This window comes from Poeciliopsis prolifica, unplaced genomic scaffold (assembly GCF_027474105.1).
Source record: "Poeciliopsis prolifica strain line A6 unplaced genomic scaffold, Auburn_PproV2 SCAFFOLD027, whole genome shotgun sequence".
Lineage (NCBI taxonomy): Eukaryota > Metazoa > Chordata > Actinopteri > Cyprinodontiformes > Poeciliidae > Poeciliopsis > Poeciliopsis prolifica.
The window spans coordinates 3,949,977-3,962,948 of NW_026562402.1; the positions used below are offsets into that span (position 1 = coordinate 3,949,977).

The following is a 12,972-nucleotide window of genomic DNA, read 5'->3' on the forward strand; positions in this document are numbered from 1 at the left end:
GCATGCAAACACGCTTGCAGCGCCCAGAGCCTCACGTTTAAAGCTAAAGCTGTTTGTCAAGAGCTGCTTTAATTAACATTGGCAATAAAAATTCTGCTGAAAATCCTTTTCTCATGAAATGGTTCTATGATTTTAATAACATAAAGGGTTTTCACCAAAGATTGGATCTTGTTTAGGTTATTTTAATCATTTCAATTCAAATAACGATGCGCCTGTTCAACGGTCTGTTAGCTTGAAGAGCAAATCAGCCAGTCACATGGCAACAGCTCAATGCATGTAAGCATCAGAATATTTTGAATAGAAGAACAGTTTCTAATTTCTATCTGAAATTTCATCCTTTGTGACCCAGCTTCATCTATAGAGCATTGGTATAATACAACCGAACCACATCAAGTCGATGGTTTTGTCAGAAAGAGACAGCTTTCAATGTCAACTACACTGTTGTATCCTGATTTCTAAGTAGTTTTGGATACAAATGCATAAACATGTGGATAACGCCTGGGTCAAAATCCAAACCAAGGAAATGGAAATCTTGACTGAGCTCATGGAGAATAACATCAGGTTTATGATGGAGGATGTCAAAGACAACCAGATACTATTTATGTCTGATGGACATCAAGAAGGAAGGAAGACTTTTATAGAAAACTCACACACACAGACCAAGAGAACAAAACATACACATAGATAGATTTTAATGTCATTTAATTGCACATTAAAAAATGGAAAATTTATTGAAAAAAACTTTGTTGTGAGGCTCCAATAATAATCAAATAAATAAGTAATAATAAAAGTATCACTACAAATATATACAATAAAAGATTAAGCCAGTGGACGTTCAGTAGTCTTACGGCATGAGGGATGAAGTTGTTGTGGACTCTGGCTGTTCTGCATTTGAAGCTGCTGAATATTTTCCCAGAGGGCAGCAGGAACAGCAAAGATCACAAACAAATGAAGGAAGTACTTCCAGCCCTCTGGTCACCCTAACAGGTTTGATTTGGTAACCAGTGTCTCGGTTCTGGTTCCGTCCATAGATAAAGCTGTCCGCTCAGCAGAGAGGTGTATGGAGTCCAGTTCAGAACTCCACAACTAGACAGCAACTACACAAATGTTCTGTCCAACACCGAAGAGTGAACTTATTGGCTCAGAACTCACCAGTGCAGGTCCATCTCAGGGTCACTGTGTTTAAGATGATGATGTAAACATTCTGGATGTGGAACACAGGTTGTTTGTTTTATAGATGTGTTGGGGATTGAACATTGAACAAAAACGAATAAATACTGAACCGAAGAAGCTGCTTCTGGTTTCATTTAACCAGAGCAGCAGTTCATATATGATCAGTACAACATGGCACCGCTTGGGTCATGCTTGACTCGTCAAGTGACAACAAAGCAAACAAGAAACAAGAGAAGTCCACTTGTCTTTTACTAAGGCAGCTATTCATCCATATCATGACTGTCTGAAACTCAGCACCCCAAAGAACTATTGTTGCCCAAGTGACTACTTATGTATTAAGAATGTTAAATAGATCTGTCATGATAAACAGTAAATCAATTAATCACACGACAAATTGAAACAAGTTCATTCATTTCTATTTTCTTTCTCTTTCTATCAAAAACTAGATGACAAAAGTCTTCATTCTAATTACCCCTTTTCTGGAAGACAGTTTTGTTTATAGAGACGAAATAATTCATTTTATTTGTTGTTTCAGTTTTTTGTTTATTTGTTTTGGTTATTTCTCTTCCAGTTCCAGTGTTAAAAGTTAATTGAATTTAAAGTTTATTGCTCTTTGGGAAAATCTTATTGCATTTCTTTGCTATTTCCACTGTATCACTTGGAAACGATCTCAAAACAACAATATTATTGTTTATCATAATAATGTCTGGGACAATTTATGGTCTAGCAAAATTAGCTATCGTGATCAGAAGATCATGTTTTGAGTTTCTGAACTTCTGGTCACCATCAGGGCTTGCGATATTCACTAGCTGATATTCCAGGTTTTGATGTTTGATCAAATTTTGACATGCTGTAAATTATATTGTTGCCCAAGGTTTCATTCTGTAATTTGACTCATAAAAATGGCGACTGTTGTTAGCGTTGCTTCTAAGCTGACAATCATCCTGAACGTTCGCCCAGCGTTTCTGTCTCTGAATTGATTCTTACTGGCTGGAGCTGGTTTCATAGAGCCAATCACAAAACCTGTAAATGTGTGGATCGATTTATACCACAGGTACAACATATTTTACGCTTTCAATTTATATTCAACAGTCTTTATTCTATAGTTGTCAGTTGTTGCGAACAGAAGAAAAGAAATTCAGCCTCTTTCTCTGAGCTGATTTTAATTCTCTTTGAACAGATCATGTTTGAGTCCAGCTAAAGAAACTGTGAAGGCCAAGTTCATTTTCTGCCATCCTTAATACTGCTGCAGTATTAAGTGGAGAGTTTGATGCACTCTGTATCCCTGTACTATCATTAGAAATGAAAAAATGGTGGGGAATCTTATAATTTAGGCTTTTGGCACAGTCATCATTAGCTTATCTTCAACTTCAAATAGACTGTCCTAAAATGAATTCATGACAATCAACTTTTTATGAATTCATTTATATTAGCTTTTATGCTGTTGTAAAAGCTAAACTTTCAGAGCATTACTTTCAAAAATCTTAATGAAATGTATTGATAAAGAGTTTGATACTTTGTTTGCAGTCACCCTCTTTAGTAAAATTTGCTTGTGCAAATTCTAAAATTAGCCCCAGCTAATGCTAAGGCTAAGGTTAATGCTCTTCATCAACATGGTATTTAGCAGAAGCTAATGCTAGTAAAAACCCTGATATATTGTAAACTAAGTAATAATTTACTGTAGTTTTATCATGTACCTTTTTTTTGCTTTTTGGAAAAGATAAGGAACCAAATACTTATAGATAATTATAGGTAATGTAATTAAGAAACTGTTTAATAAAACGAATGTCCTTTGTTTATCCTGCCTATTGCAACTGGAGACAGACATCAGCTCCCCAACCCTGAAAGGACAAGTTGATATGGACAGTGGATGGATGGATGGATGGATGGATGGATGGATGGATGGATGGATGGATGGATGGATGGATGGATGGATGGATGGATGGATGGATGGATGGATGGATGGATGGATGGATGGATGGATGGATGGATGGATGGATGGATGGATGGATGGATAAAATGAAAAGGTAAAGTACAGTAATAGAGAAGCAGCAAGGAAAGGATGAACATCTGACAAGAAGCATCAGCAAATCTGTAAGGAGATCCACTGATGGATCCACTGATGAATCCACTGATGGATCCACTGACGGATCCACTGATGAATCCACTGATGGCAGTAAATGACAGTATGTGCTGTAGAGGAAATCATCAGCAAGCAGGAACCAGAAAACAGGTCAGAAGCTAAACCAACAGTAATCTAAATAAACACAAGGGAAACCCAGCAAGACCAGAAAGGAGGAAACTCAAAAGGAACTATTCACATTTGATTTCTGTTACAAAATATTTCATATGCAGTACTTTTTAACAAGACAACATGTGGCTATAAAATCCCTAGCTTTGCGGTCTTTGTGGTTTTGTTGATGTCAGTCGGTAGAGGAAGAGGTCGGTGACCTTTGAGGAAGATGTTGACGTTCAGTGCAGGTCGACCGTTTCATGTCTCCATCTGTGGGAGTTTTGTGGCGATCTTTTTGAATCTTTGGAACTGATCATTTCAAGTTGTTTTTGGACAGGAAAGATGGTGGATGAGTTTGATGTTCAGATCTGAACTGGTCTCCGCCTTTAGCTGGAAGGATGAGGAGAGTCAGCGATGGCGGCTTAGTCATTAGATCCTGAAGCGAGGCGACGCTGTGGGGGAACTTGCTCCATCAACCAGTCATCTACCTCAAAGCTTCTCCCTGTGTTTGTGTTGCAGTTGTTTTGCAGCCTCTCATGTTGCAGAGCCCGTTTCCTCCTCGATCTTTGACCATCCTTGTTTTCCCATCAAGCGCCCCTGAAAGAGCCAGCAGGGAGAGAGAAAAGAGAGAGAGAAAAGAATAAAGATGTGTGAGAGAAATACGTAATCCAGCAGTGCCCTGACCTTCTGACTTCTCCGGTCACATTGTGGGCGTCATATACTCGAACGTTTACTCTTTCCATGAAGACAAAATGAAAACACGCGAGCGCTGAAGAAGTGAGGCAGTAACATTCGGGACCCTCGTCAGTCTGCATGAGGTGTTTCTCTACCGTCTGAAAGGCTCTTTGGAAAAACAGATAAGCACTGAACCTACTGCTTGACCGTCTGTCTGTCTGAGCCAGAGTCATATATAGAGACGTCAACTGCAGCACTGATCTCCATTGAGCTGCCTAACCATCCACCTCTCATAATCACGTTTGGACTCCAGTCAGTGTTGCGGTCAACATAAAGCTTCATTTCGAGCTCATTTGGCCAAACTGTCTCTATGTAGGGTTCTGCCTGCCTCTGTCTGTCTGTCTGTCTGTATATCTGCACTGACCTGTCTTGATTTCTTTTGAGCTCATGCTGCTTCTTCTCCTCTGTTTGGGTTTGAGGGATGGTTGCATGGACCAACTGCCATGGCAAAGGAACACGTTCCTGCACGCAGCCACCATAAACTGCATAACATACTTTGAAGTATACTCATGAAACTCGCTCTGGTGTGTGTGTGTGTGTGTGTGTGTGTGTGTGTGTGTGTGTGTGTGTGTGTGTGTGTGTGTGTGTGTGTGTGTGTGTGTGTGTGTGTGTGTGTGCGTGTGTGTGTGTGTGTGTAGGAGAGTGGAAGAGAGCATTCGTGACACGGCTCTGATTCAGCATGACCTGGCTGCCTCTCTGTATGTGACGGGGCTGACGCCCGAGCTGCACTCCGGCCTTTGAACCAATCTCCTTCTGTTTCTAGTGATCTAGCGAATCACACACTCTTCTAACCCACTGATTCTCTGTGATGGTCACTCTTCTGTTTTGCAGTTTATTTTTTTATTATTATTATTATCCTGCAGCAACGTTACCATCAGCATCATCCTCATCATTTAAGTCACTCTGCTCTCCTCTGGTTCTCGACGCTTGCATGGCTGCAGAACAGTTTGCACATGTGCATGCGTGCGTGCAGGCAAGAAAAGATGCTGACTGCCTAACTGACTGACTCACTGTTTGGCTCTCCATGTGTTGTGCGTGGTTGAACCAACTCTCTTTAACAAACAGCCTGAATGACAGACAACTGCGTGATGCATGCAGACATCAGCCACCGAGCTTTACAATCTGGAGACGTCTTCAGCTTCTGGTTACTCACTTCTGCTGCATGCTTCTTTCTGTGTTCTCTCCATGTATGTGTGTTCGTGTGTGTGTGTGTGTGTGTGTGTATGCGTGTGTGTGCGTATGTATATATGTTAATTGCCATAGGTTCTTGCTAGCTTTGTTTTTTTTTTACTCTACATGAAACTAACACTCTGACCATCCTGCTTTTCTCCATTTGTGCCTAACAACCATCTCTTTGTGCATGCATATGACGCAGTGGTGTGACTGTATTACCACCCCAACACACACACACACACACACACACACACACACACACACACACACACACACACACACACACACACACACACACACACACACGCCCACACTCACACAGATTATCCATGGGTGTATGATGCTTCTGTGGTTTTTGTGGTAGTGGCAACTGAGTCCTTTTGTCTCTTGGTGTCTGATTGATGTGTGAGAACTGACAAACCTATCATCATCCAACTAATTTTGAAATACATTTGTTTATTTATTCATTTTATTTTTGGCACTTTTGGGACACATGATCAGGTGGATGTTGTGCTGGCATTCAGCAACATATCTCTGCTGTCCAGTTATTAACATGCACATTTTGAGACATGTCCCCTTGTACAATTAATAAACCCATGGAGTTTATTTATGTTGCATTTATTAATAACATTTAAAACTCAGGTAAACAAAATCATGATAATTTTATTCTCACTTATTTACATTGTAGTTGCTTTATATGCACACTGAAAACCTCGCATTGCAATTCAAGTTTGGTTTCTGTGTGTTCCTTAAAAAAAATTTTTTTCCAATCAGAAGACGATTCCAAAAAGAGAGAATGGACAAGTTACGTCATAAAGACTGAAAACAAAAAGAAACACCCTGGAAATAAATTAAATGTAACTGAGAAATACTGGAAAATAACATTTAAAGAAAATGTGCATTGTGAACTGAAACACTTCCAAAAAGAAACATAATTTTTGCTGACTTTTATTTAGCTCGGTATTAGCATATCGGCTATAATGAAAGACCTCAATACCTCAATAGCTTCAGGTACCTTTGATACATTAACATTAGAAATAAGAAGTTAAAAAGAAGGAAAGAAAGCTAGCACATGAGTTTTCTTCTAAATTTCATTAGCATTAGCACAAGCCATAAGACGCTCTATTCTTCTGGCTCCAGCTTGTGGACCACTGCAATATTCGTAATGTTGATTTTGGAATATAATGAGATGAGTGGAGCAAAAGTTTTCTTCTTGTTCATTGAGGACAGATCATATTTACTGCCTGTTAGCCTCATAGGATATTTTTAAGTCTTTGCCGGCATTATTTCTAGTTTTTGATTGTCATGTTAACTAATTCCAACTATCGCTGATGTTTGTAAATGTTGCTATAATCTGTGAATTAAATTGAATAAAAATGTTATGCGTTCTACTTCAATTAATTCAATTGATCAAACCTAAGAGATGATCAAGGAATCACGAATGCATAGCTATTAGATAAAGCTTTGTAGCCATTTGTGTGATGGCTATAAAACTTATAAGAAGATGCAATAAAGAAAATGCAATTTTACAAATGTTTTCATCTGTAATAAATATGTATATGTGTGTAGTAAATATTTATTAGTCTGTCAGGATTAACTGCTTTCATAGATGAATCCAGCTGGGGAAAAGCATTTTTAATTCCATATTTAATGTTGAATAAAGCTAGAAATGATGGCCTCTTCTTTCTCCTTCTAAGGTGCCAAAATTTAAATTGAATATTTACTCTACCATGCTACATGTAAATATGACTGTAACACTTCAACAACATGGACTCATTAAAAAATAAGGCAAATTTCAAAAGATATTTGATGTCTTCCAGAAACTCTTGTGAGGCCATTTTAACATCAAAGAAATAAGAAACACTATTCTGATCAATGCTAAACTTTATCCACCTGGTCCTGAGTTTCCATCGTTCAGTCTGTCACTTTCTGTCCTCTGGAGGATTCAAGTCTGTTTCTGGGTCTTCCCCTGCCTCCTTCCTCCAGTTCTTATCTCTGACTTTGTCCTTCTTTTTTCTCTTTTGTGGTCTCTCCCTCGTCTCCCTTCGCCTTGGCAGATGCGAGTGGTGAAAGCATTCCGTAGCTCGCTGTACGAGGGCCGGGAGAAACCAGAATCCCGCAACTCCATCCACAACTTCATGGCCCACCCAGAGTTCCTCATCAACGACCTCATCCACAACATCCCGCTGATTGACGACACTGACGTGGACGACGAATCAGAGCTCAGCAGATACCAGCACCTGCACCCGGCCCTCCGCAAGCCGCCGCCCCCCCCGGCCCAACCCCCGGCCCGCACCAGGCCGACCCGGCCCTATCGCCAGTACAGCCTTCCAGTGACCCCGTGTAACCGCAACAACAACAACAACAGCAGCAGCAGCAGCAGCAGCAGCTCCTCCACGGTCAGCAACAAGAACAACATCAATGTTTCCCCTGACAACCAGAGTCACCATCACAAACACCACCACAGCCATCACGGCAGGCCCAGGCCCGTGAAGGCCCCCGCCCCCCACCCAGCACATCTCTTCTGCGTGGAGACGTCCTTATAACTGGGAGAAAGGGAAACCCGAACCCCACTAAGATGAGGGGAGGGACGAAAGGGTCGAGCGTGAGAGAGGACTGAGAACACACTGACATTTTCATCCAGTCTCCCTCAAAACAAGCTCACAGAAAAGAGGACGGGTGGAGGGGCGGGGGGCGGAGAACGGCTGGAGACTTCTGCTCGCAGCTCTGAGAACAACGTTTCCTCCTTTTCCTCTCTCCGGCTCTCAGTTTGATTTTCCACCATGTCGTCCTGGGCAACGGTTCGGGTGGGGAGGGAAGGTGGTTGTGTTGCCGGGGCAATGGGGTTGGGAGGGCAGGTGGGACACCCACAAAAAAACCATAACAGCTTCTATACAACCGGTCATGTGACTTTGGGGGCTGACTCACTCTGATTCTAACAGTGTTCATTCTTAGTGTCGTTGCCACCTACTTACCCACCACCCACCCAACACCCCACCCAACACCCCACCCAACACCCCACCCAACACCCACCCACACCTCTCTGGATACAGCCACTCTAAGGTCACTGCTCTGCTTGCGATATATGTGAAGCGCTTTGTTGAAGCTTTACCTAGACCTCAGTCTCCTCCATCTCACCTGCATTTATTTCCCCCATGCTGGTGTTCATTTGTTTCCTTACTTAACAGATTTTGTTCGCCCCTCTGTTTTTCAGTCTGTGTACGTGTGTCGTCTTTTCTCTACTTGTGAAAAAAAAACCTGACAAGAACAAATAATTGCGAAGAAAAAAAGCTATTTATTTAAATCTATGAGTCAACTGACTGGATGCAGAACTAGGTGGGGGTATCACATATGCATACAGAGTGAACATGTAATTTCAATGTTTGGGAAGCAGGTCAGGGTCGCTCCGCAGCCCCCCCAACACTGAACTGTTCATGTTCGTCACATGACCTGCTCTCCATCGTGATCGGGATTTCTCCATGACTCATAAATCCTGCGGGATCTCCTCCCATGTCCGCATATTTCTGTTTTGTCCCATGATCTTCTCTCTTGCTGTTCCTCCTTTGCTCATTTCGTGTCGTCCCTCTCGCTACTTTTGCAATGGAAATATGTAAGAGAGCTTTTTTCCTTTTTGAGGAAAAAGCTGATCGCTAGTGAAGCATTAACCCTTTAAAACGCCATAAAACACGCACGATGCACAGGCGACGTCCCTTTAAGACTCACTTGTACCTACTTCGCTCCTGCTCTGACACGTTGTTTGATTTGATCTGCCGGATCTTTGATCCAGTGGTTTTCCCCAGGAGGGAAGTCAAAGTTGTCCCTCAGCTTTCGGGCCCAAATCCAAAGTCAGTAACCAGTTTTACCTTCAGGCTCAAAGTTGCATTGGTTCAATCAGATCCAACCAGTGAGAGCTTGTGTGTCAAAATGTGAAGTTCTTGAAAAGAAATGTCATATTTAGGCGCTGTCCACACAGAGACGATTTTAGTTGAATCTCCATCAGTTTTGCGGCTCTGCAACCTGTTGTGTGGACGAGGGGCACAGGTACATTCTCTCTTTAAAGACTGAAATAACTTACCTGCTGTCTGTCAACCACTCTGAAAAGCTTTTGTCATGCCTTTCTTTCATTTTTGTTTTTGCTGCAGAGTTTTCTGTCCTGCCTCTCTGTCTTTAGCTCCCTGTCATCAGGCAACAGTGCAATTCAAACGGGGATGAATTTGCACCCCAGTGCTTTCTCCTCTAGGAAAAACATTTCTGCCTTTATATTGGCGCCCCTTCTGACGTAGCACCCCTATACCTCTATAGTGCACACCCACTTTTTGCACCAATGGTGTGGACACATTTTATGCAGCGCTCGTCTCTGAGTGTTCAGGGTCCTTCTGCTATAAATACAGACATTATGGAGGATACCTATAAGCCCAACACACTCTTCACACACTTCACTCTCTAAGCTGATGCAACATCTGAAAAGTGTTGCCAGGTTAGCTTTGTCTCTCTTAAGTGAAAAGACTTCCAACTCTTTGCTTTGATCCAACGTTTTGCATAAAAGCAAAAAATATTTTCCCAAATATTCCCTTTGTGACACATCTCTGTCAAAGCTGTCCAGCGTAAAAGGGCTCAACGTGCTGGACAGCCAATCATCAGACAGACACCTGCGCAAGGTACCGGTGCAGAGCCTGTGGCACCGTCACCGATTAACATTCCCATCAAACATTCCAAACAGCATTCCACGCCAGATGTTGAGGTCACCCCGCTTCATCTCCCCCTCGCCCCCCACTCACACCATGTGCCTCTGCACATGGTGTGAGTACAAAGCTTAGTTCATGTTGCCTCGGAGCGGGACTTGGCTAAACAATGCAAGCATTCCCTAATGTTCCTCCCTTTGCTTCCCTCTTCCGTTGATCCCCCCCCCCCCCCCTGAACTGACCCCCTCCACCAGAGCAAGGCAGACAATATGCAACAGACTGCCATGTCAGCACACTCAGACACAGCGAGTCACACGTCTGTCCTGCCTGTTGTGTTTCCAGGATGTTCGCAGAGCTCTCTGGGAAACACCCTTACCTGTAAAGAACTCTTTGTCTTCTTGAATGCTCATCCTCATCATCATCGCCCAACCCGCCGGAGCAGCGGGCGGGCGACTCTGTATTGGTCAGTCTGTTTTGAAGCATGCATTTGGTATCATTAATGTCACTCTATGTGTTGGTAAATCATTTAGGCTACTTGTCACTTCTGTGTGCTATTATCGCTCCACATCTGCTTTCTTCCTCTTTACCTCTCACACAAAACACACACACGCACACACACACCCAGACACGCATCCTTACATCCCATTTGGAGTTTAATCTGTTCCAGCACCTCTGAGCACAGCGACATCAGTGCTTTTTGTAGGAAACGTGCAGCGCGCCGATTAAACGGGGGAGAATGTGCAGAGCGGGTGCGTGTGTGTAATTTGACTGTGCAGCTCCGGGCTTCTCCGTTCGGCCGTCGGATCCACGCATCCATCCAGCCACGTTACATGATGTGGTGAGACAGTTTCACAGAAGGTGAAAACCACAATGTGAAGAAGGAAAAAAGGAGTATATTTATTGAAATCATGAAGTGTTCGACTGCACCACAACTGTACAGATCGTCCAAATCTGCACATGTGCATCTTTGATTTTACAGGTACCATGTTCCTGTTACACTTTTATTTTTTAAGTTAAGTTTCTTTCTTTAAAATCCTATTGCTTTTCGTAAAGAGAGGAACAACAACATGGAAGCGCTTGTATTATATTATTATTAATTATTATTATTAATTTTTTTCCACCGGTGCTCCCACTGATGGAAAAAGACAGTTGCACATTCTCCTGAGCATATTCTGAGGGCTGTGTTTTCTGTCCACTGAACAGCTCCCTGAGGTGTGCAGAGGAACTTCAGGTCTTTTAAGACACCGACTCTGTAAATAAGAGAACAGGAGACAGAAATGTACCTCATTACGACCTGAGGGATCTGACAAAACCTTTCTGGGGGGGTTAGAGGGGGGGATGTCCGTGCAGAGGAACATGAGGCGCCATGCAGAGCTAGAGTCTGCAGAAGTGCAACTGCGTCCTCGCATTGTTTAGGCTGCTCTCTTAGATCTGCCACCAGTGTTTACTACCATGGTACGCGCGGGTCAGAGTTAAGGTTTTACATTATTCATTATACATATTGCTGTAAATATTCTGTCGAGAACGCCCTCCCTCCCCCACTTCTTGCACAGCAGCAGTGCCGTTCGGCAGACAGAAAACACAGCCTTAACTGTGCTGAAATGACATTTAAAGAGCAAAAAGTTGTAAAAAAAAACAAAAAAAAAAAAAAAAAAACCAAGAGCAAAAGCAAAACAAAAAAAATCTAAAGACTATTGAATATATTAAAGAGTTACCTGCCTGTTATTTAAGCAAATAAATATCTATATATGAGAAAGAACACACCTGTATACTGTAGACTAAATCTGTATTGAAATCTAAGAGAATTTACTGGGAAATAAGTCCAACACCTTTTGTCTGTATGAAAGAAAAAAAATCCATCAAAGTATTCTACAATAATAACTTTGACAAACTCTGTTTGGTCTTGTGTTGTTTATTCAGGTAATAGTCACTCCTTTCAAGAACCAAAAAATCCTGAATAATTTATTTAATGTATATATATAGAGATATACTTATCTATATATAGGCTTTTGCTCGCCTGCTGTAAAGACTCGTTTTGTTACCCTGGGAAGATGCAGCACTGTGAAGAACAAATTGCTTCCTGAGATTTCTTCTGTGTTTGCTTATGTCACACGTAAATGTTTTTTAAATTCAAACAAATGTTAATACCTGGCAAAGATAATCTGTGCAAACAGAAAAAGCACTTTCAAATGATTTTTTTTAAAAATATATTCAAATTGATTTGATTCATTGTGGGAAACGTGTTGCAGCAAAAACTCCTGTCAAGTGTTTGCGGTAAGTGGCAGGGAATTTTTTTTAGAAATCTTGGGTATCTTTTTTTTTTTTGCATTCTTTTTTCAGTTTGTCTAATTTATAGGATTTTGCAAGATTTGAGTCCTAACTTTAACTCGACATTTGCAAAAACCTTCAATTAGCTTCTTTTCAAGGTGTACTCACCAACAATTACAGTTAGATGTGCCTCTGCTGCACCATATCTAATAATTCGGTCATTAAGGTTCTGGAGAACTGACCTACAGGAGAAGGTCATTAAGACATTTCACTCCTGTGTTTTGTACCTGTGGCACATCTAAAACCTGCAGGACAGCAGCCCTAGAGGACTGGAGTTTGACACTTGTGCTTTACATCATCAGGCCGCTAAGTTAAAGGTCATAGACTGATGGCCAGATTTTCATCTTCAGAAAGAGGTCAGACAAAAAGCAATGAAAACAAGTTCCTGAAGATCTCATGTTTGGCTGTTGTGGCGTTTCTTTCTGGATGTTTTAAGTTTTACTCTAGATGTAAGAATCTTCATGAATCCCTGGAATACTTACCCAAAGTGTTGGGATGTTTTTTGGAAGCAAGATGTTCCTGGTCATTCCGTTTGGTCAGCAGTGGACTTGGCTTTGAATGTTTCCATAGATATTTGCTCAGTGTCCTTATTGCTGAGTCATGAACTCTGACTTTAACAAATGAGTCCTGCAGTGTTCGGTTTACTTG

General features: G+C 41.7%; 1 protein-coding gene across 5 annotated transcripts in view; it reads left to right on the plus strand.

Moving 5' to 3' along the window:
- atp2b3b (ATPase plasma membrane Ca2+ transporting 3b) overlaps positions 1-11,890 on the plus strand; it is a 62,976-nt gene extending 51,086 nt beyond the window's left edge. For 3 of the 5 annotated variants that reach the window (XM_055048410.1, XM_055048405.1, XM_055048406.1), the window contains one exon: positions 7,372-11,890. In XM_055048410.1, coding sequence (XP_054904385.1) covers positions 7,372-7,860 — 489 coding nt within the window. In that variant the 3' untranslated portion in view covers positions 7,861-11,890. The remainder of the gene's footprint in view (positions 1-7,371) is intronic. The other 2 variants (XM_055048407.1, XM_055048409.1) reach the window with 1 other exon arrangement.
- Positions 11,891-12,972: the final 1,082 nt, after the last annotated feature.